The sequence below is a fragment of the Piliocolobus tephrosceles genome, chromosome 19 (assembly GCF_002776525.5).
Source record: "Piliocolobus tephrosceles isolate RC106 chromosome 19, ASM277652v3, whole genome shotgun sequence".
Taxonomy (NCBI): Eukaryota; Metazoa; Chordata; class Mammalia; order Primates; family Cercopithecidae; genus Piliocolobus; species Piliocolobus tephrosceles.
In genome coordinates, this window is record NC_045452.1 from 5,516,268 (window position 1) to 5,535,405 (window position 19,138).

A 19,138-nucleotide genomic window follows, 5' to 3' on the forward strand; every position below is an offset into this window, starting at 1 on the left:
TGAACCCAGGAGGTAGAGCTTGCAGTGAGCCGAGATCGCACCACTGCACTCCAGCCTGGGTGACACAGTGAGACTCTGTCTCAAAAAAAAATTTTTTTTTTTTTTGAGATAGGGTCTTGCTCTGCTGCCCAGGCTGGAGCACAGTGGTGCTATCACAGGTCATTGCAGCCTCCAACTGCTGGGCTCAAGGGATCCTCCTGTCTCAGCCTCCTGAGTAGCTCAGACTACAGGTACACACATCTGTGCCCAGCCAATTAAAAAAAAAAATTAGGGTCTTGCTATGTTGTCCAGGTAGGTTGTGAACTCTGAGCCTCAAGCAATTTTTCTGCCTTGGCCTTCCAAAGTACTAGTCATGGGCCACTGCACCTGGCCAATCTTTGCTTTTGATGTGAGACCTGGGCAATTTGCTCACCTAGCCAATGAGCTAGGTCGTGGAGAGCTGAGCCAAGACTCAGTCATCTTTGTGCCCCCAGTGCCTACATAGGATCCAGCACATAGTAGGTGTTCGGGAAATATGTATTGACTGGTTGAATTAACTAATGATAAAGAGCAGGGGTGTCTTCATTTGGGCTCTACCAGAAGCAGACTCTAAGACAGCAACAAGTTCAGGTGGATACAATTTATTTGGAAAGTGATCCCAGGGAGCATCAGGAAGTAGGGAGTGGGGAAGTGAGCCAGAGAAAGGAAGGAAGGCAATTTAGAGTGTATTAGTGAGCAGGTTACCACTGGGTCTTCTTAAAATTAGGAGGTGTCATGTGACTCTTTCTGGTCAGTGGATTCTGAACAAACATGACTGGTGTAATTTTCAGGTGAAATCATCTTATTACAGAAGCCACACTTTGCAGCGCTGTCTTCTCTTCTGCTGTCCTGAGATAGCAACATTGCAAAATGGCAGAGCCTACACCAGCCTGGGTCTCTGAGTGACTCTGTAGAGAAAAGCCCCCTGCTGACTGGCACTAGACTTCTTTCATGAGTGAGAAATAAGTTTCATTGTTTTCAACCACCAAGAATTGGGGGCTGTTTGTTACTGCAGCATAGCCTGACAGATACATAGAGAGAAAGGACTAAACCTTCCTCTCCACTTAATCTTCTTGCTCCCATGAGGAGAACAGGTCTTGGTGTTCCCCTTGGACAAACAATATTTAACTTTTAGATACAAAAGTGTCAGAACTGGAAGGAGGCTCTGAGATCATCAAAAGGTGTTCTCATAGCCTATCAGAAACAACACTCCCTTCTTATGACAATTTTTTGTAACAGCCCTTTTACTCTCTTGAAATAAAATTTATAATGTCACCCATCTATATGCATGCTTAAAATAAATGAATAATAAAATGTCCTAACTCTAACTGTGTTATAAAAGAATAATAAGGATAGAATGTGTAATAATATGTATTTCGGTATGTAAAGGATTCAAACAGGTGATATAAGAAAGCAGTTAGGCAATTACTCCTATTTATAATGCATACATTTAGACAGGAAGTTAATATTAAACTTAATATGTGTTAGACATTTTCATACACTTATGTAGCATTGTCGTGCGTGACATTAATTTCCAAAATGGTGAAGAATGCTTGGTAAAGTTCTCACCTGAGCACTGGGGAGTTGGGGAATTGATACCCCAGCTACTGTTAGTCACTGGATGAAGGTTGCTCCTAGTAGGTATTCATTCCCCCAAGATTATAGCTGCCTCCCACCTCTCCAGGCACAGGAGAGTTTCCAGGCACATAGACATGTGGATGCTGGCTGGTGGAAGTGGTCCTCACACAGCAACATTGTAAGGTCTACAGGGTAGGAAAAGCACAGCCAGCATCTGCTACAATCCAGGCAGCAGATCAAAGATGTCCGGGGGAAAGGCAAGGGAAAAAGGAAGCTGGCAACAGGGAATGGCAAGAAGGTCCCCCCAAGAGAGTCAAGACTTGGGGATGCATTTGCTGAGGTCCCCTAATGGTGGATCCCTAGGGAGGTGACCACAGAGCCAGCTGCCCAGCTCCCGAGAGCTTTCAGGCTCCAGTTCCTCTCTCCATGATCCCTGTTCACTGTCTGGGTCCTGGCTCCCTGCCCCCACTATGAAGCCTCTTTGTAGGGCTTTCGCTTGGATTCTGAGTGTGGCCACATAGCCTAGTTTTCTAATTTCCCTGTTTCCACAGGTGTCTTTAGAATAAACCCCCATTATTGAGTAACTGCCAAGTCTCTCTGTTTCATACAACTACAGAGCCTGTCTCCAGCATCTTCTGTCTGGAACGGAGCTCTGGAAGCCTGTCTGTTGCCCTACTTCTCATCATCGAAAAAATGATCATGAGAAGAGGATGGTGAACACGTATAGAGCACGTCGTTGGTTTTACCCATTGTTCTAAGCCCTTTCTGCAAAGTAAACTCAGGTTACTATCTGCTACAACCTTATGAGATAGGTAGCATTATTATCTCCATGTTACAGATGAGGCAGAGGAAGCACAGGGAGGTTAAGTGACTTGCCCAAAGGCACACAGTGAGTGGTGGAGTCTGGAGAGGAAACCAGGTGGTGTGAATCAAGGTCCTAACTCAGTCACTCTTCCTCTGATCACTTGACTCTACTGCCTGCAATCACTGAGCAATACTGCCTCTCAGTTAAGCTGGTAAAGGGATCTCTTGGCACTAAACCTCATTGTCTTGTAACTGAGGGATATTCTTGCTTCACTGTCACTCTCAGGTTCTGCCCTGTAGAAGACAAAATATGAGGGCCAGGCGGGGTGGCTCACGCCTGTAATCCCAGCACTTTGGGAGGCCGAGGCAGGTGGACCACGAGGCCAGGAGTTCAAGACCAGCCTGGCCAACGTGGTGAAACCTCGTCTCTACTAAAAATACCAAAAAAATTAGCTGGGCATGGTGGAGTGCACCTGTAGTCCCAGCTACTTGGGAGGCTGAGGCAGGAGAATCACTTGAACCCAGGAGGCAGAGGTTGCAGTGAGCCGAGATCGCGCCACTGCACTCCAGCCTGGGTGAGAAACCAAGACTCTGTCTCAAAAAAAAAAAAGACAATATTGTCTGGGTTGGGACTAAGAGCAGGGTTTTGGAGTTAGACAGGCCTGGGGTCAAATCTCAGTTCTGCCCCTCCCTGGCTGTGTGACCTCAGCAGTTGGCTGCCCTACTCTGAGCCTCTTGGAGCTGAGGACTGCATAGGACAATGTATGGGAGTACGTGTGAAGAACAAGAGCTTCCTGGCACAAATGGTTATTATGGGTGTGAGGCTTTGGATAGAGTCACTTGGACATCAGTGACTGCCTGGGGCTGCCATGAATCTGGCAGTGCAGCTGAACCCCACCTCTGGAATCAACCCCACTCCAGACCCCGGGGCTGCATTTGGCCTGGGAGTGGGCATGGTGAGTGAGCTCACTGACTCACACTTGAACCAGCCTCCCTGTAAGCCTTCCTGTTACCCAGGAGCCAGTCATGGGCCCTGTTGGTGTTAACTGAGATCAGGCATGGACAGCTTGTGGCCTGGTGCCTAGACTATAGTAGATGCTCAATAAATGAAGTCACTGCCCACACCAGCAGTGGCATTAGGTTGGCCGACCACAGCATCAACAGCTGATGAATACAGAGAAACAGGCTTTGGAGACAGACCTGAATGTGAGTCCTGGTCCCATCACTTAAGAGCTGTGGCACTTGGGGCAAGTTGCTTCAGCTCTCTGGGCCTCAGTTTCTCTTGCTGCATATGAGGATCACTATTGCCTGTCTGTAGAGTCAAGGTGAAACTCTAAAGCACTTAATAATGTGCTTGGGGTTTGGCAGCAGCTCTATAGTGGCAGCTATTATTACCGTTGTTTCTGCTGCAACTGCTGATGTTATTTTCCACTCTATCTCCCTGGTGACTTCCTGTGCTTTATGGATACATCAGAGTGTACGGCACTCAGGAATGGATTTTCTGGGGTCAATACTCAGGATTCAGGTCTCAGTTCTACCACTTCTTATCTGTGTGGCTCTAGGAAGGTGATGTTGCCTTCCTGAGCCCATTTCTTCATCCGTGAAATAGAATTAATAACCACACCTCCCTCCCAATGACATTCTTAGGGTTTAATGAGATGAAGTAAGCATTGATTTATAAAGCATGACAGGCCAGGCGCTGTGGCTCACGCCTGTAATCCCAGCACTTTGGGAGGCCGAGATGGGTGGATCATGAGGTCAGGAGTTGAGACCAGCCTGGCCAACATAGTGAAACACCATCTCTACTAAAAATACAAAAATTAGCCTGGTGTGGTGGCACATGCCTGTAATCCCAGCTACTCAGGAGACTGAGGCAGGAGAATCGCTTTAATCTGGGAGGTAGAGGTTGCCATGAGCCGAGATAGAGTCATTGCACTCCAGCCTGGGTGACAGAGTGAGACTCTGCTTTAAAAAAAAAAAAAGCATAACAGACTGGATGGCATCTTGTTCATACCTGTAATCCCAACACTTTGGGAGGTTGAGGCAGGAAGAGTGCTTGAGGCCAAGAGTTTGAGACAAGCCTGGGCAATACAGCAAGACCCTCATCTCTACAAAAAATAGATTTTAAAAATTAGCTGGGCATGGTGGTGTAAGGCCTGCAATTCCAGTGCTTTAGGAGATTGAGGTAGGAGGATTGCTTGAGACCAGGAATTGGAGGCTGCAGTGAGCTATGATCACGCCCCTGCACTCCAGCCTGGGCAACAGAGCAAGACCCCATCTCAAAAGATAAAAAAAGAATAAAGCATGTCAAGGCCTCTCCTTGCGAAAGGGAGGAAGGGGTGGGTTCAGAGGGGAGAAAAGGGTGGGCAACAGGGGGTAATGTATCTCCACACTGGGGATGCCAAGCCCCTGCCTTCCATCTTTCTCACTGCTGGGCACCCCTGCTCCATCTGATCCTGATGCCCAGCCCAAGTCTCCCATACACTCGGAAAACGCCAAGGTGATTTCTCACCTTGTTTGTAAAATATGCAGGTTAAAGTAATTGAAAATTACTCAATCCTTTTCGACGCCTTCCTGAGGCCCCCATAGGCCTCCCACACACCAGCTGTATCACCCACTGGGGGGCTGCAGGTGGCTGAGACAGGCTCCGGGCACAGAAGGGGAACAAACTCAGGGAAATGATGCAGAGTTGGCTCATGGAGGTTGGATGGGTGAGGGGTGGTCCCGGGGCCTGCCTGCAGGAAGTCTGCTGTCAGCTGGCTATCAGACAGAAAGTCCCTCCTCTTCCTACCCAGGGGCAGAAGAGACTCAATCATGGCCGAGCATGGTGGCTCACGCCTGTAATCCCAGCACTCTGTGGGGCTGAGGTGGGTGGGTCACCTGAGGTCAGGAGTTTGAGGCCAGCCTGACAAATACGGTGAAACCCCGTCTCTACTAAAAATACAAAAATTAGCCAGCATAGTGGTGTGCACTTGTAGTCCCAGCTACTTGGGACGCTGAGACAGGAGAATTGCTTGAGCCCAGGAGATGGAGGTTGCGGTAAGCTGAGACTGCGCCACTGTCTGGGTGACAGAGTGAGGCTCTGTCTCTAAATATATACATACATACATACATACATACATACATAATGACTTCATTTATGCCTGGCACTGCCCCAGTGTCTGTTCAGCTCTCCAGCAACTCCCACTGCCCAGATGAATCCACGGGGGCCCAGAGCAGTGGTCAGTGGGGGGAGGTGGAATGGGCACTCAGTACCCCAGGCACGGCTGCAGAAGGCCTCTGGGCAAGGGGACAGAGATACTGAGGCATGAGAGAGAGAGGCTCAGGTGGACCACACCAGCACAGCTCACCGGCTCTCTGCAGTAGCCTGCCAACTGGTCTCTCTGCATCCCTCCTTGGCCACTAAGTGTATTATTTGCACCCTAACCAGAATGATCCTATCAAATCCCAATGCAGACCATGGCTCACTTTGCTCAAATGCTACATGGCTCCCACCTCCCTCAGAGAACAAGCAAAGTCCGCTATGGTCTGCGAAGCCCTAAATGATCTAATCCTGTTCTCTCTAACCCCTACCCCCAGTCTTTTACTCCACTCCAGACCTGCTGGCCCCCTGGCTGTTTCCTGTTAGGCCAGCACACTCCTGCCTAGGGCCTTTGCACCTGTTATTTCCCTGCCTGGAATGTTCTCGTGGTTCACTGAGGTCTCGGTTCCTCTGCACAGAGTTCTCTGGCCATCACCCCCATCATTTCCATGTTGTTATCCAACTTTATTGTTCTTGGTATTTACCACCTCCCAAAATAGTAGCCCTCATTGACCTGTTTATTTACTTTCTGTCTTTCCCATAGAAGGTGAGAACCTGGAGGGTAGGACATTGTGCTGTGTCCTTAGGCCTTGAACAGGGCATGGCATTTGCTGAATACACTGAACAGGGCATGGCATTTGCTGAACACATTAATGACAACAGAGACTGACCCACAGAGAGGTGGAAGGGGAAATAATGGATAGATGAATGGAAGGAGAGAAGGAAGGAAGGAAGGAGGGAAGGAAGGAAGAAAGGAAGGAGGGAATGGAAGGGAAGGGAAGGGAAGGAGGGAGGAAGGAGGGAGGGAGGAAGGAGGATCAGATGGACAGATTGATGGACAAGTAGATTGAAAGAAAAATTGATGGATATGTGAATAAAAGGATAGATAGAAAGATGGGTGAGTGGAAGGAAAAATGGATGAATTAATGGAAAGAATAAATATAGGAAGATGGAAGGAAGAATGAATGGATGGATGGATGGGTAAGTGGGTGGATGGATGGATGGATGCATGGAAGGATGAATGGGTGGTAGGTAGATGGATGGATGAATGAATGGGTAGGTGAGTGAGTGGATGGATGGATGGATAGGTGAGTAGATGAATGGATGGGCACATGGGTGGGTGGATGGGTGGATGGATGGATGGATGGATGAGTGGGTGGGTAGACTAACAGACATTCAGGTGGAAACATGCACCAGCAGACAAACACAAGATCAGGGCAGTAGGGGCACATGGTTCTGCCTGAAAGGATTAGAGCCTAGGATATGGGCAAAGTTCACAGCCCCTTCCTGGGAGTCTCAGAACTCTCAAGCCCCAGCCTCCTTCAGCACGCCTCTTCCACAGGTCCTGCCCCAGGCCTGGCTCCCTCAGGAAGCGATGCTGAGGAACATGGCAGGTGGGGGAGCAACCCCAGGCTTTATTGAGCAGATTCCAGGGAAGGGTGGACAGGTCAGCCCTCGCCCCAGCCCTGGAGCCTCCTCTTCTTGCCCTTGCAGCCCCCGCAGGGTGGGTCTGGGTCTTTGAGGTCTGGGTGCCTTTCAGCTGCTGAGGAAGCAGCCCCGCTTGTGCCACTTCTGGTCGCGGATGCGGCGCACAGACTGCAGCTGCGGCTGGCTGGCGTCCCACTCATTCCAGTGGCGGTACTCGCCCCGCTCAAACACGTACTGGCGCCCACGGTAGCCAGGGAACTCATAGCCAACCCACCTGCCGGGAGATCAAGGTTGAGATGTGGACGGTCTGCTTCCAGTCACCCTGCCTCCAGCCAGCATCTGACCATGCACTGCCTGCCCACATTCCTCGTCAGCTCCCCAGAGCCCTTGGGATGAATCCAAACTCCTTACCCTGCTCACAGGACCCTTCCCAAAGCATCTCTAGCCTTATCTCTTAATTTAGATGTCTCCAGACTCCTGCAGGCTGAATCGAGTACCTCAACTGGGACTCCCAGAGCCCTTTGTGCATCCCAGTCACAATCCTGATCACAATACGTTGTGAATACCTGTTACTTTGTCTATCAGACTATGTAATCTTTTTTTTTAGCTGGAGTTTCACTCTTGTTGCCCAGGCTGGAGTGCAGTGGCATGATCTCAGCTCACCACAACCTCCACCTCCCGGATTCAAGCGATTCTCCTGCCTCAGCCTCTCGAGTAGCTGGGATTACAGGCATGCGCCACTATGCCCGGCTAATTTTGTATTTTTAGTAGAGACAGTGTTTCTCCATGTTGGGCAGGCTGGTCATGAACTCCCGACCTCAGGTGATCCACCCGCTTCGGCTTCCCAAAAGTGCTGGGATTTTTTGAGGGCAGAGGATATGTGTCATTCTTGCTGTTCTCTGTGTCTGCATACCAGCATATAGTAGAGGTTCGGTAAAAAATCATTGAATAAATTGTTATCAGGGATGAGTGGCATCTCTCAAGGTCCAACTCCAGATTACAAGCCCACAAGTGAGATATAACCACCTACAAAAAGCAGGTGATCCTAAGACTGCATCAACGGTGATATTAAGCCTAGAAAGAGGGAGGTGATAAGCCTGCTCTCCTCTGTACAACTTGTGTCACATCTCAATAGCTGCACACATCCTGGGCCCCTTGGTAAGAAGAACACGAGAAGCTGTGAGGGGGAAGAACATTTCAAGAATCAGTTCAAGGGCATGGGGATGTTTAGAAAAGGAAGAAGAGGCCAGGCACGGTAGCTCACACCTGTAATCCCAGCACTTTGGGAGGCTGAGGCGGGCAGATCACGAGGTCAGGAGATCGAGACCATCCTGGCTAACACGGTGAAACCCTGTCACTACTAAAACTACAAAAAATTAGCCAGGCGTGGTGGCGGGAGCCTGTAATCCCAGCTACTGGGGAGGCTGAGGCAGGAGAATGGCGTGAACCCGTGAGGCGGAGCTTGCAGTGAGCTGAGATCGCGCCACTGCACTCCAGCCTGGGCGACAGTGAGAATCCATCTCAAAAAAAAAAAAAAAAAGGAGGACTCAGATGGGAACAGGTGGAGAGAACAGATTTCACTTGATTTAAGTCAAGGCTGCCTGGAAATCTCAATGGTTCAGGAGTGCAGGGAACATCAATCATGCAAGAAACTACGGGCACTGATTCTGTTTGGAGCCAGAGGCATGGCTGACCAGAAGATGGGGCAAGGGTGAGGGTTGGGTCCCTTACGTCCCATGGATGGCACGGACACTCGCCACACGGTCCTGGAAGCCATGAGCCCAAAGGCTGGGCACGTCATCATCCACTATCTCCATCTTGCGGCCACTGAAAGCTGGGTTCTCAAACAGATGCAGCTTGTGATCTGGGCTATCCTGAGGGCAATATCGTGGGGTGAGTGGCTGCTCCCGTATCCAGAACAGGGGTCAAGGAGGCTCCAGATGCCGGAAAGAATCAACAAGTCACCACAAAACAACACCCACCCCCAAACCCGCTGCAGGAGGGAAGGGACTCAGGAGATGCCTCCACCCCCAAATTCACTGTAGGAGGGACGGGGAGATTCCTCCAAATGTGGTCGATTTAGGAATCTAGAGCCATAGATTATAAAACTGAAAAGGAATTTTCAGATCTTGTTCAATCCCATAATTCAAATGATAGAGAAACTGAGGCCTGGAGAGGGTGGACGGAGATCAAAAGTATCAACATATGATCTTTCTCTCTTTCCTAACCAGATGCCAGTTTCATCTTCCCGGTTTCCCCTCTTCCATTGCCCTCTAAGGAGGACTCAGTTACGTGACAAAGAGAAAGGGTTGGCGCAGCTACTGGATGTGAGTGAAGCAGGGGAGGAAGAAGGGCGGTGTTTAAAGTGTCACTGTGGGCCAGGCACGGTGGCTCATGCCTGTAATCCCAGTACTTTGGGAGGCCAAGGCAGGCAGATCACTTGAGGCCAGGAGTTCAAGACCAGCTTGGCCAACATGGCGAAATGCCATCTCTACTAAAAATACAAAAATTAGCCCAGCATGGTGGCGGGAGCCTTCAGTCCCAGCTACTCAGGAAGCTGAGGCAGGAAAATCACTTGAACCCAGGAGGCAGAGGTTGCAGTGAGCAGAGATCATGTCACTGCACTCCAGCCTGGATGACAGAGCGAGACTGCAACTCAAAATGAAATAAAAATACATAAATAAAAAATGTTGAGAGAGAGAGAGAGAGAGAGACTGCATTCCAGCCTGGGCGACAGAGCAGGAGTCTGTCTCAATAAATAAATAAATAAATAAATAAATAAATAAATAAATAAATAGTGTCACTGTGGACTGTGTCCCTTTCAGGTGCTAGAGAAACACAAGTGGAGAACTTAAAGTATTTTGAAGTTACTTTCTGAAGTTATTTCCTGGACTGCATTTCTTTGATAACAATACTGATTTGAGACTGGGCCATGTGGCTCATCGTTTTAATAGGGTTACAAAGAAAAGTCCCAGTGCTATGCTGGTTTAATTCAAGATGTGAGTCCTGGTGTCTCAACTCCCAAGCCAGTGTCCATTCAATATCCCACTTCTTGTCCCACCCAATTGTTCAGATCAGAAATATGAGGGCCCTTCCCAGGCCAGGTCCATATGGGCCAAGCCCTCAGCCCAGCTCGTGCAATGAGCTTGCCTGACCAGCTCTCGGTGCACCCTGCTTCCAGGAACGCTCAGAAGTGTGCAGGAACCATACTCACAATGTTCAGAGGCCGGAGGGACAGGAGGCTGTCACTATTACGGCTGTTGGACCAGGCGTCCCAGCGAGGATAATCCCCCTTCTCCAGAACAAACTGCTCCCCGCGGAAGGCCCTAGACTCAAATGCCAGCCACCTGAGGGAGGAAGAGGCCTGCCTGGATCACCTTTGCTGCAGCTGAGGAAGCATTCGAGTTTAGTGAGAGAAGGATCCAAGAGCTGCTGACCTTGAACCTTGCACCCTTCCTCCAACCCTACTGCTAATTCCTGGATCTGTAATTAAAGGAGCTGCTAGGACATACCAGGAACTGTCTCTGAGACTCTGGGCCAGAAAACCATCCTAGCGAATGTTACTGAGAATCTAGCCTCTGTGCAAAGTACTCAGAAAAGTCTTTAGCACAATGCCTGGCACACAATAAGTACCCATAGGTGACAGCGACTTCTTCCTCTTCCTTTTCTTCTTCTTCGTATTATATTGTTTTTAATATGTATTTATTTGCATCATTCCATTCATTTTCATAAAAACTCTCTCTGAAGTACGTACCATTGTTATCCCCATTCCACAGATGAGCAAACAGAGGCCTGCTGTGTGAAGCAACTTGCCGAAGATCACCCAGGTGGTTAGTGCCAGAGCCTGGACTTGCAATCCAAAGGCGGGAATTCAGGGCCCAGCTGGGATACCTGCCTACCTTGTGGACATGGGTGAGACACTTACCCACTTTGGCCTCAGTTTCCCCATCTATAAAGTGGGAATAAGAATGACACCTCTCTCACAGGGTCATGAGGATTCAATGACATAATGCATGTTAAATTTTAGGTGTTACAATGATTATTAAAATGATAAATATTAAATCCCATGTTCCAGTCACTGAGCTAGGTGCTAGGTCGTCCTTGCTGTTTTTCTTCCAACTTCAGATATCCTGGGATTTGCTGCAGATATCTAGGATTCTAGAGAATTCTTCAAATCTCATTTTACAGATGGGGAAAATGAGGCCAGAGAAGGCAGGGGAGTTGTCAAAAGCCCCACAACAGATCTAGAGCTCAGACTGGGGCCTCCACATTCCCAGAAGGCTCAGGGGTGTGGCGAGGGACTGGGGGTCTAGGTACTCACGGCCCAGACTCCACTTGGATGGAGCCCACCTTCTCCAGCAGGCTGTCGGTCAGGCTGGGGCACTCGGCCGAGAGCTCGCAGCGTTTGCCTTGGAAGTTCTCTAGTTCGTACACGATCACCTAGAAGAGCAGCGTCCTAAACATCGCACCTCTGCTGGGGTCCCGGCTCCAGCCTCTGACCCTCCTTGGGGCATTAGAGGGAAGTGCCATCTGCTTTATTCTCTCTGCATCTCTCCAGCCTGGAGCCAGCACCGAAGCCGGCCTGCACTGCCCTCTAATGGCCATGGAGGGAAACGCGTTCAGGAACTTCAATGAGATCAATTAAACTAGGGATTGCAACTCTAATGTCCGGCAGGAGCCAGGTAGGGAGCCCAGCAGACTGAAATAACCCGAGAGGTTGGTGGGGAAATGAAGCTGCTTCTGGCAATGAGGGAATGAGGTCCCAGTTCCATTTTTTTCAAGAGAAAAATTCAGAAATCTGTATTTTCCTTAACATGAAATTTCCCCCTTTACAAAATGAAACACCTGTTTGCAATCTCTGGAAAGACCTCTGCCTGACCCAAGCCTAGGCGGAGAGGGGCTGCAAAGGCAAACTAAGGTTTTGCCTCTCTCACCCACCTGGAAACACAAACTGACTTTATAGAAGATCCCCAGTGAACATCTGTTCTAGTCATTTTACAGAAGGGATCAAAGAAGCTCAAAAAGGGTAAGATACTTGCCTCGGGCTGCACAGCAAGTTAAGAGGAGGCACTGGGATTCGACCCATCCTTAGACTCTGTCTGGAATAGTTTCCCAAAAAGACCCCGGAGATGGTTTGGAAAGGGTAGAGCCAACACATTCAAATCTTCTCTCAGATTTCTAGTGCGCCTCCCTCTGCTAGCTGGCTTCACTCATTTCTTTTAGCCTTTACACCAACTGTGGGCACGATGTCTGGGCACCATCCACATTTCAAAGATGGGGCTGTTGAGGTCCAGAGAACCTCCACAACCTGTGCCCTTTTCCCCAGAGAGGGCACGACACCAAGCTGAGGTCAAACAGGAGAGTCAGAGCTCAGAGCGATGTTTCCAGAAACTACCGAGCCTCTCTGATCCATTGACACAGGCAGGATGTGGGTGACCATTTCCGTTTTGCAGACGAAGGAGGATGCAGCAAAGTCATGAAACAAGTTTCTAACGGGAGGGTGGCAGTCAGAGGACCCACCTGGAGCATTTTGTCTTGGCCCGGGTGGTTGGAAGGATGGCTCTTCCTTTCTGCAGAGGTGCTGCTTGGCTGGGAAGATGACCCTGAGGCCCAAGAGCAGCCCTCTCACCCCCTCCCTGCCCAGTACCTTGTAGCTGCCCCCAAGGCCTCCATGGCTCTTGCCAGCTGCAGCCTGCTCGGGTGCTCCATGCTGTTCCGCCATCTCCCCAGGAAGACCTCTGGCTTCAAATCAAAGGAAAATGGGTCATTGGATCCACCTGGGAGAAGCCAGGTGTTGCTGTGACTGGAGTCCAGGATAGCTACAGAGCCTTGCGGCCCACAGGGCATGGCCATAACTTATGATGATTGACATTCGGTCATTCAGTCATTCAGCAAACGTCCACTGAGCACCTACCATGGGCCACGTGGACTGAGACAGTGGGATCAGGAGCCCCATTGTACAGAGAGGAACTCTGAGGCTCAGCAAAGTGAGGCCACTTTCTCAAGCACACAGAGGAAGTGTCCTGGGTTGGGCCTGGCTCCAAAGCCCGTTCCCTTTTCTCCCCGATCCAAATGCTCCCGGAAACCCGGGTTTCCCAGAGCTCTCTGCAGATGTCCCACCCCCAGACCCTGGCTAAAGGGTGGGCTCAGGGGGTTTCCTCTACAGAGGTCTCTCCCACCTCCATACTCCAGGAACTCTTTTGTTCACTGGTTACTTTGTTCATCAAAGATTCCATGAGCACCTACACAGTGCCAGGCTCTGGGCTGGGTGACCAGGAGGCACAGGAGACCCCAAATGTTGGGAATGGACAGACAGACCTCTAGAGAAAGCGCTTGTAAGACCAGGTCCTTGGACACTTGATCTGGGTCAGTCTCCCTGCGTTCGGTTACTCATCCCTTAAGCATTTATGGAATACGACTGTGTACCAGCCACTTCAAGACCCAGACGCCGACAGTTCTCCTTCATTGCTACAGGGACAGTGACACGCAATACAGGCCCCTGCTGCAGTCACATGGAAGCATGCTTATCATTGTTGCGCCCATGGACACACACAGGACTGTTCTGTTTGTCAGCACACACACACATACGTGCACACACCACAAAAGTTTCTATGGTCACTGTCAGTCATATGTCACCCGTGGGGTCAAAGGACAGTTTCTCTCTCTCTCTCTCTCTCTCTCACACACACACACACACACACACAACCCTGCCCATTTCAGACATCCACAGTGGTACACAAGGCCCCTACATCTACACCCCACATCCAACTGTTACCCACCCACGGCTCCCAGCACGGCCACCCCAGCATGCCCAGCTGCACAGCCCACATACTCTGGACACAGCCTGTGGGCTGTCTGTTCTGTCTGTCCCAGCCTCAGCAGGAAACAGAGCTTGGTCCAGCTCACAGGGGACTCTTGGGGGACTTGGCAGGTACCATGTGTGCCCACTCCCCTCCCTCAGAGGGACTGTTTTGGAAGGTCCCCTGCCCTAAGCACGTGTCCAGGGGCTTGGATCCTGGCCACTGCAGACAAGGGTCCCCTGTTCCACCCCCAGCTGGGCTGTCAGGGTCCTCTCACTGGGACCTGACCCTTAAGGGTGGCCCTGGTTTATTTGCAGGCGGTCAGCCATGCACGTCCCACAGAGACCACCAAAGGTCCGGGCCTTCCAGGGTGGCTTTTCTCTCCCACCCCCAACCCATCCCAGAATGAACCTGTTGCTGTAGCCTCGGGAAGAACAGAGCATCCACGGCCGTCTGCAGACTTGCCTGCTTTCGCAAGGGGCATGCTATTTATGAGCACTTTCTGACAGCCCAGCACATCCCAGCCTGCTGAGGCAGCACCCTGTCCACCCAATTTCGTCCAGGCCATTTCACTCCAATAGCGGGTCCACGGAGGCCCCCAGTGCCTGTCTCCTCAGCCACAGCCTCTGATGACTTCCTGGGGGCAGACGGACTGGCTTTGTGGGAAGCCCAGCAGCACTGGGCGAGGGGCAGAGTGTGCAGCTCTCCAGTGTCTCCCCACAACCACCAGCTCCCTGTCTTTGGTTTCTTGGGGTCACCATTTCCTACTGGGGTACATGAAACCTTTGGAAAGATTCTAGTTCTCAAAGTGAGGGACCCGAGACACTCTCCATTTTCCATGAGCCATGTGGCCTAAATTTTAAGTCAGATCACCCTAAACATACTCTCCAACTTGGGCACAAATCCACCCACCCGTTTCCACAGGATACTGTTACAGAACTGACAGACTGACTTTCTTCCTGCAGAAGACATTCACAAGTAATAGCTACCATTTATTGAACACCTACTACATGCAAGGCATTGTGTCAGCTTCATAAGCAATGTGTGGAAATCTAACCCAGCCAGCTTTAGAGGAGGAATTGTGATTCCATTTTATACATGGAGAAAGGTTCAGAGAGGTGAACTCATTTACTCAGAATCACACAGCAGAGAGAAGGGGCTGGCCTGTTCCATGGCCTGGGCTCTTAGCCTCAATAGAAATAAAAGTGACCATCACAGTCAACTTATTTATGACCAAAGAAAAGGTAGATCCAGGCATTTAAAAATTTTTTAAGAGATAGGATCTTGCTACATTGCCCAGGCTGGACTCAAACTCCTGGGCTCAAGCAATCCTTTCTCCTCAGTGTCCCAAGTAACTGGAACTATAGGCACGTGCCACTGCACCCAGCTTCCAGGAATTTTCTTTTCTTTTTTTTTTTTTTTGAGATGGAGTCTCGCTCTGTTGCCCAGGCTGGAGTGCAGTGGCGCGATCTCGGCTCACTGCAAGCTCTGCCTCCCAGGTTCATGCCATTCTCTTGCCTCAGCCTCCCAAGTAGCTGGGACTACAGGCACCCGCCACCACGCCCAGCCAATTTTTTGTATTTTTAGTAGAGACGGGGTTTCACCGTGTTAGCCAGGATGGTCTCGATCTCCTGACCTTGTGATCTGCCCACCTCAGCCTCCCAAAGTGCTGGGGTTACAGGTGTGAGCCACCATGCCCAGCTGCTTCCAGGAATTTTTTAAGTGTCTAACAAAGTATAATTTTGCCTGTAAACAATATCTAATAAGTGATTATTTTATGAATAAAATTATACTGGAGCAAAGGAGTGAGTTAACAAGGTTTTCTTTTGTTGTTGTTGGTATTTGTTTTGGGCTAAAATTCTCAAGTCAGCATGAAACCCAGTTACAGGCTGGGCACGGTGGCTCACACCAGTAATCCCAGAACTTTGGGAGGCTGAGGCAGGCAGATCGCGAAGTCAGGAAATCGAGACCATTCTGGCTAACACAGTGAAACCCCGTCTCTGCTAAAAATACAAAAAATTAGCCGGGCGTGGTGGCGGGTGCCTGTAGTCCCAGCTACACAGGAGGCTGAGGCAGGAGAATGGCGTGAATTCGGGAGGCGGAGCTTGCAGTGAGCCAAGATCGCGCCACTGCACTCCAGCCTGGGTGACAGAGCAAGACTCCATCTCAAAAACAAAAACAAAAACAAAACAAAACAAAAGAAACAAACCCTGTTACCCTGTACCCCCTAGAGGGAGATGGTGGTGGGATGCTGTGGATGACAGCCGGACTCTAAGTCACACAGATCCGTGTGACCTTGAACGAGTTCCTGAAGGTCTGAGAGCTACTGTCTCCTCACCCATAAATGGAGAACCTTCTCTCTACTTGGGCCATTGTGGGAGGTCATATAAGCAAAGCACTGTGCACAGTATCTGTTATTTTTGACTTTTATTCCCAGCATCCTGCCTACTCTGGACAGTTCAAGCCAAGGGGCTACTTCCTGCTGAAGGTGACAGAAAGCAGAGTTGGTTTGGACCCCGAGTTGGGATGTAGTTGCCACCAGCTGGGATAGAAGGAGGAAGGCAGAGGTGGGGATGGCGTGGCTCCCCCTCCCATCACATCTTTCAGGATCTTGTAGATCTACTGCGCACTCATCACTTTGATGTACCACATCTCCCCAATTCAGACTTTTCAACCTTGACACTACTGTCATTTGGGGTCGGGTCATTCTTTGTGGTGGGGTCGGGGTGGGAGCTGTCCTGTGCATTGTAGGTTGCTGAGCAGCATCCCTGGCCTCCACTCACTTCCTGGAGCATCTTCTTTCCTCCTTGTGATAACCAATAATGCCTCCTGTCATTGCCAGACGTGCTCTGGAGGGCACAATCCACCCAGTTGAGAACCACCGCCTTAAACTCTTACCTGCAAATGTCCCAATCACCATTTCCATTGTATAGGTAAGGAGAACCAGTGCTTAAAAGAAAATCCCACAGCCAGGAGGTGGCAGAAGGAGGACTCAATCCCGTGTCAGTCTGAACGGAAATCCCGCCTTGTTTCCATGGCCTCCCATTCTGCATGGACACCCTCTCCCAGGACCCCAGCTCTGTCCTCTTGCTGGCCGGCCCACAGCTCAGCACAGGACAGACTGACTCAGCCAGCCCCAGTCAGGGCCTGCATGCATGGGAGACTCTATTCATTCACACATGGACGCACCGGCTTCTCCAATGCAGCTTGCACCAAAGCTTTATTTGCTATTTTCATAGTCTGAATGCAACATCTTTGTACATGCAAAGGTCATCTTGTTTTATTGCAGTTGACCAGATTTCCAACTGCTCTTCTGTGCATATGAAACCTCTTTACAGTTACAAAATATAAAAGCACTTGTAGACGTCCAATACTCTGTGAGGTCTGGTAAGCCCCATTTTTTTTTTTTAACATTAAAAATATAAGGTTTTCTAGATGAATTCTCAGTCCCATGGGTAGAGATTCTTTCTGGGATTGGATAAAGTGCCTCTTGTCTGCCTTTCGTTCAGAACTCCTAGAGCTTGTGAATTCGTAAGGCAATTGCAAGAACACCGCAGGCAGGAAGCTTAACTTTCCTACACAAAGAACTCAAGTTCCTTTTCTATCGTGACTCAAAGATCTGAGGAAGGACCCAGAAGAAAGGTTAGGAAAATATATACTATACTTAAGTGTGTGTGTGTGTGTCTGTGTGTATATATATGTATTTCCACACTCTACCCCATCTTACAAAGCGTTTTGAGGATCACGATCATCTGGGAAGTGCATGACTTTAGGATATTGTTGTGATTTAGGAAACAGCACAGTACAAAATTATCTTCCATAACACAATATATTACTTTTGTGACCCCCCTATTTACAGGATCTATAAGGCTATATGGAATGAGATTATTAAAAAGCTCAAATTCAGCTGGGCATGGTGGCTCATGCCTGTAATCCCAGGACTTTGGGAGGCTGAGGTGGGAGGATCGCTTGAGACCAAGTTAGAGACCAGCTTGGGCAATATAGCAAGATCCTGTTTCTACAAAAAGAAGATTTAAAAAATCAGCTGGGCGTGGTGGTGTGCGCCTGTCATCTGGGCTACTCCGGAGGCAGAGGTGGGAGGATTGCTTGAGCCCAGGAGTTGGAGGCTGCAGTGAGCTATGATTGTGCCACTGTATTCCAGCCTGGCCAACACAGCAAGACCCTGTCTCAAGAAAAGAAGAAAAAAAGTTCAAATTCTTTAGAAAACAGCATAATTTATAGCCAGTGTGATGCCAACAGGGATTATCAAGGAAGTGCCAGTCCAAGTCATGGAAGATGATGTTATGGCACAGGTGGGAGAGCAACCACTGAAGGAGATTCTGGGAAGGCCAAAGGGGACGGCGGGCTGAGGTGTCGATTTTAAGGGTTAACTTGCCAGAAACCTCAGGCCGACTTCCCAGAGCAGAGGGCCTAGCTTGCTGCCCTTCCCCCTGCAGGAGCCAATTTAGTCAAAAGAAAGAAAACTCTGGATTGGGGGGTGCAAAAGGAGACACAGGCTGGCAAATACCTGGCACATTCATGCCTACCAGCTTTTTATGTGGCTCTAGACTTCTTGAGCCTGCCCAGAATTCCAACTGTGTGAGTCCTAGCAGCCTCTCAGCACACAGCAAGGGTCCCCTACTCGCTAAGGGGACCAAGCCCAAAGCAGATCCCCTTCTAGATGTGGAGGGGGTCCTACCCTCCAGCCCCATGGAATCATGATGCCATGGAACTTCGGCTTTTGTGTTTTTAACACATGGTGAGGGGGAAGGCACATTCAGAGACCACAGAATGTCTCCCCATCACTTACTCTGGTTTAAATATCTACACTAGGGAGGAGGGATTTTTACAGTTTGTAATTATGACTAGTTCCAGGAGCCATCTGGGGACATATTATAAAGAAAAATATTAAAGCATAGATCGACAAAGCAGCTATCAGCACCAGGTCGGAGCAGCTGAGGTCTCTTTTAGGAAAATCACGCTAAGGGTCTTGCTAAATCCCTTGCCCAGCCTATAAAGTTGACAACCACAGGCTCATGCCTATTTCAATTCTGGCTTCTTGGCGATACCCTTAAGTTGGCCTCCCTTCCAGGGAGGCACAAAGGAAAACACAAGTGTCTGAAACCACGTGATTTGGCTCGTCCCCTGGAAAACACCACCATCCGATTGTCCTTTCCCTGAATCCTGAGGCTACCACTCAAAATCCCAA

At 49.6% G+C, this 19,138-nt stretch overlaps 1 protein-coding gene across 1 annotated transcript; it reads right to left on the reverse strand.

The window, feature by feature from the left end:
* Nucleotides 1-7,089: 7,089 nt before the first annotated feature.
* CRYBB3 (crystallin beta B3) lies at nt 7,090-14,391 on the reverse strand. The gene is made up of 6 exons (XM_023185778.1): nt 14,341-14,391; nt 12,777-12,871; nt 11,451-11,569; nt 10,344-10,476; nt 8,861-9,003; nt 7,090-7,403 (listed from the first exon to the last, which is right to left on the reverse strand). The coding sequence occupies exons 2-6, from the start codon at nt 12,849-12,851 to the stop codon at nt 7,238-7,240; spliced, it is 636 nt and encodes a 211-aa protein (XP_023041546.1). The 5' UTR covers nt 12,852-12,871; nt 14,341-14,391; the 3' UTR covers nt 7,090-7,237.
* Between the last annotated feature and the right edge of the window lie 4,747 nt (nt 14,392-19,138).

Bases quoted from the DNA above. Each gene is read 5' to 3' on its own strand.
- CRYBB3 (XM_023185778.1), bottom strand. From the start codon at position 12,851: ATGGCGGAACAGCATGGAGCACCCGAGCAGGCTGCAGCTGGCAAGAGC. The intron at 9,004-10,343 runs GTGAGTATGGTT...TATTGCCCTCAG, and splicing joins CCCTCCGGCCTCTGAACATT to GATAGCCCAGATCACAAGCT. The intron at 7,404-8,860 runs GTAAGGGACCCA...ATCTCCCGGCAG, and splicing joins GTCCGTGCCATCCATGGGAC to GTGGGTTGGCTATGAGTTCC.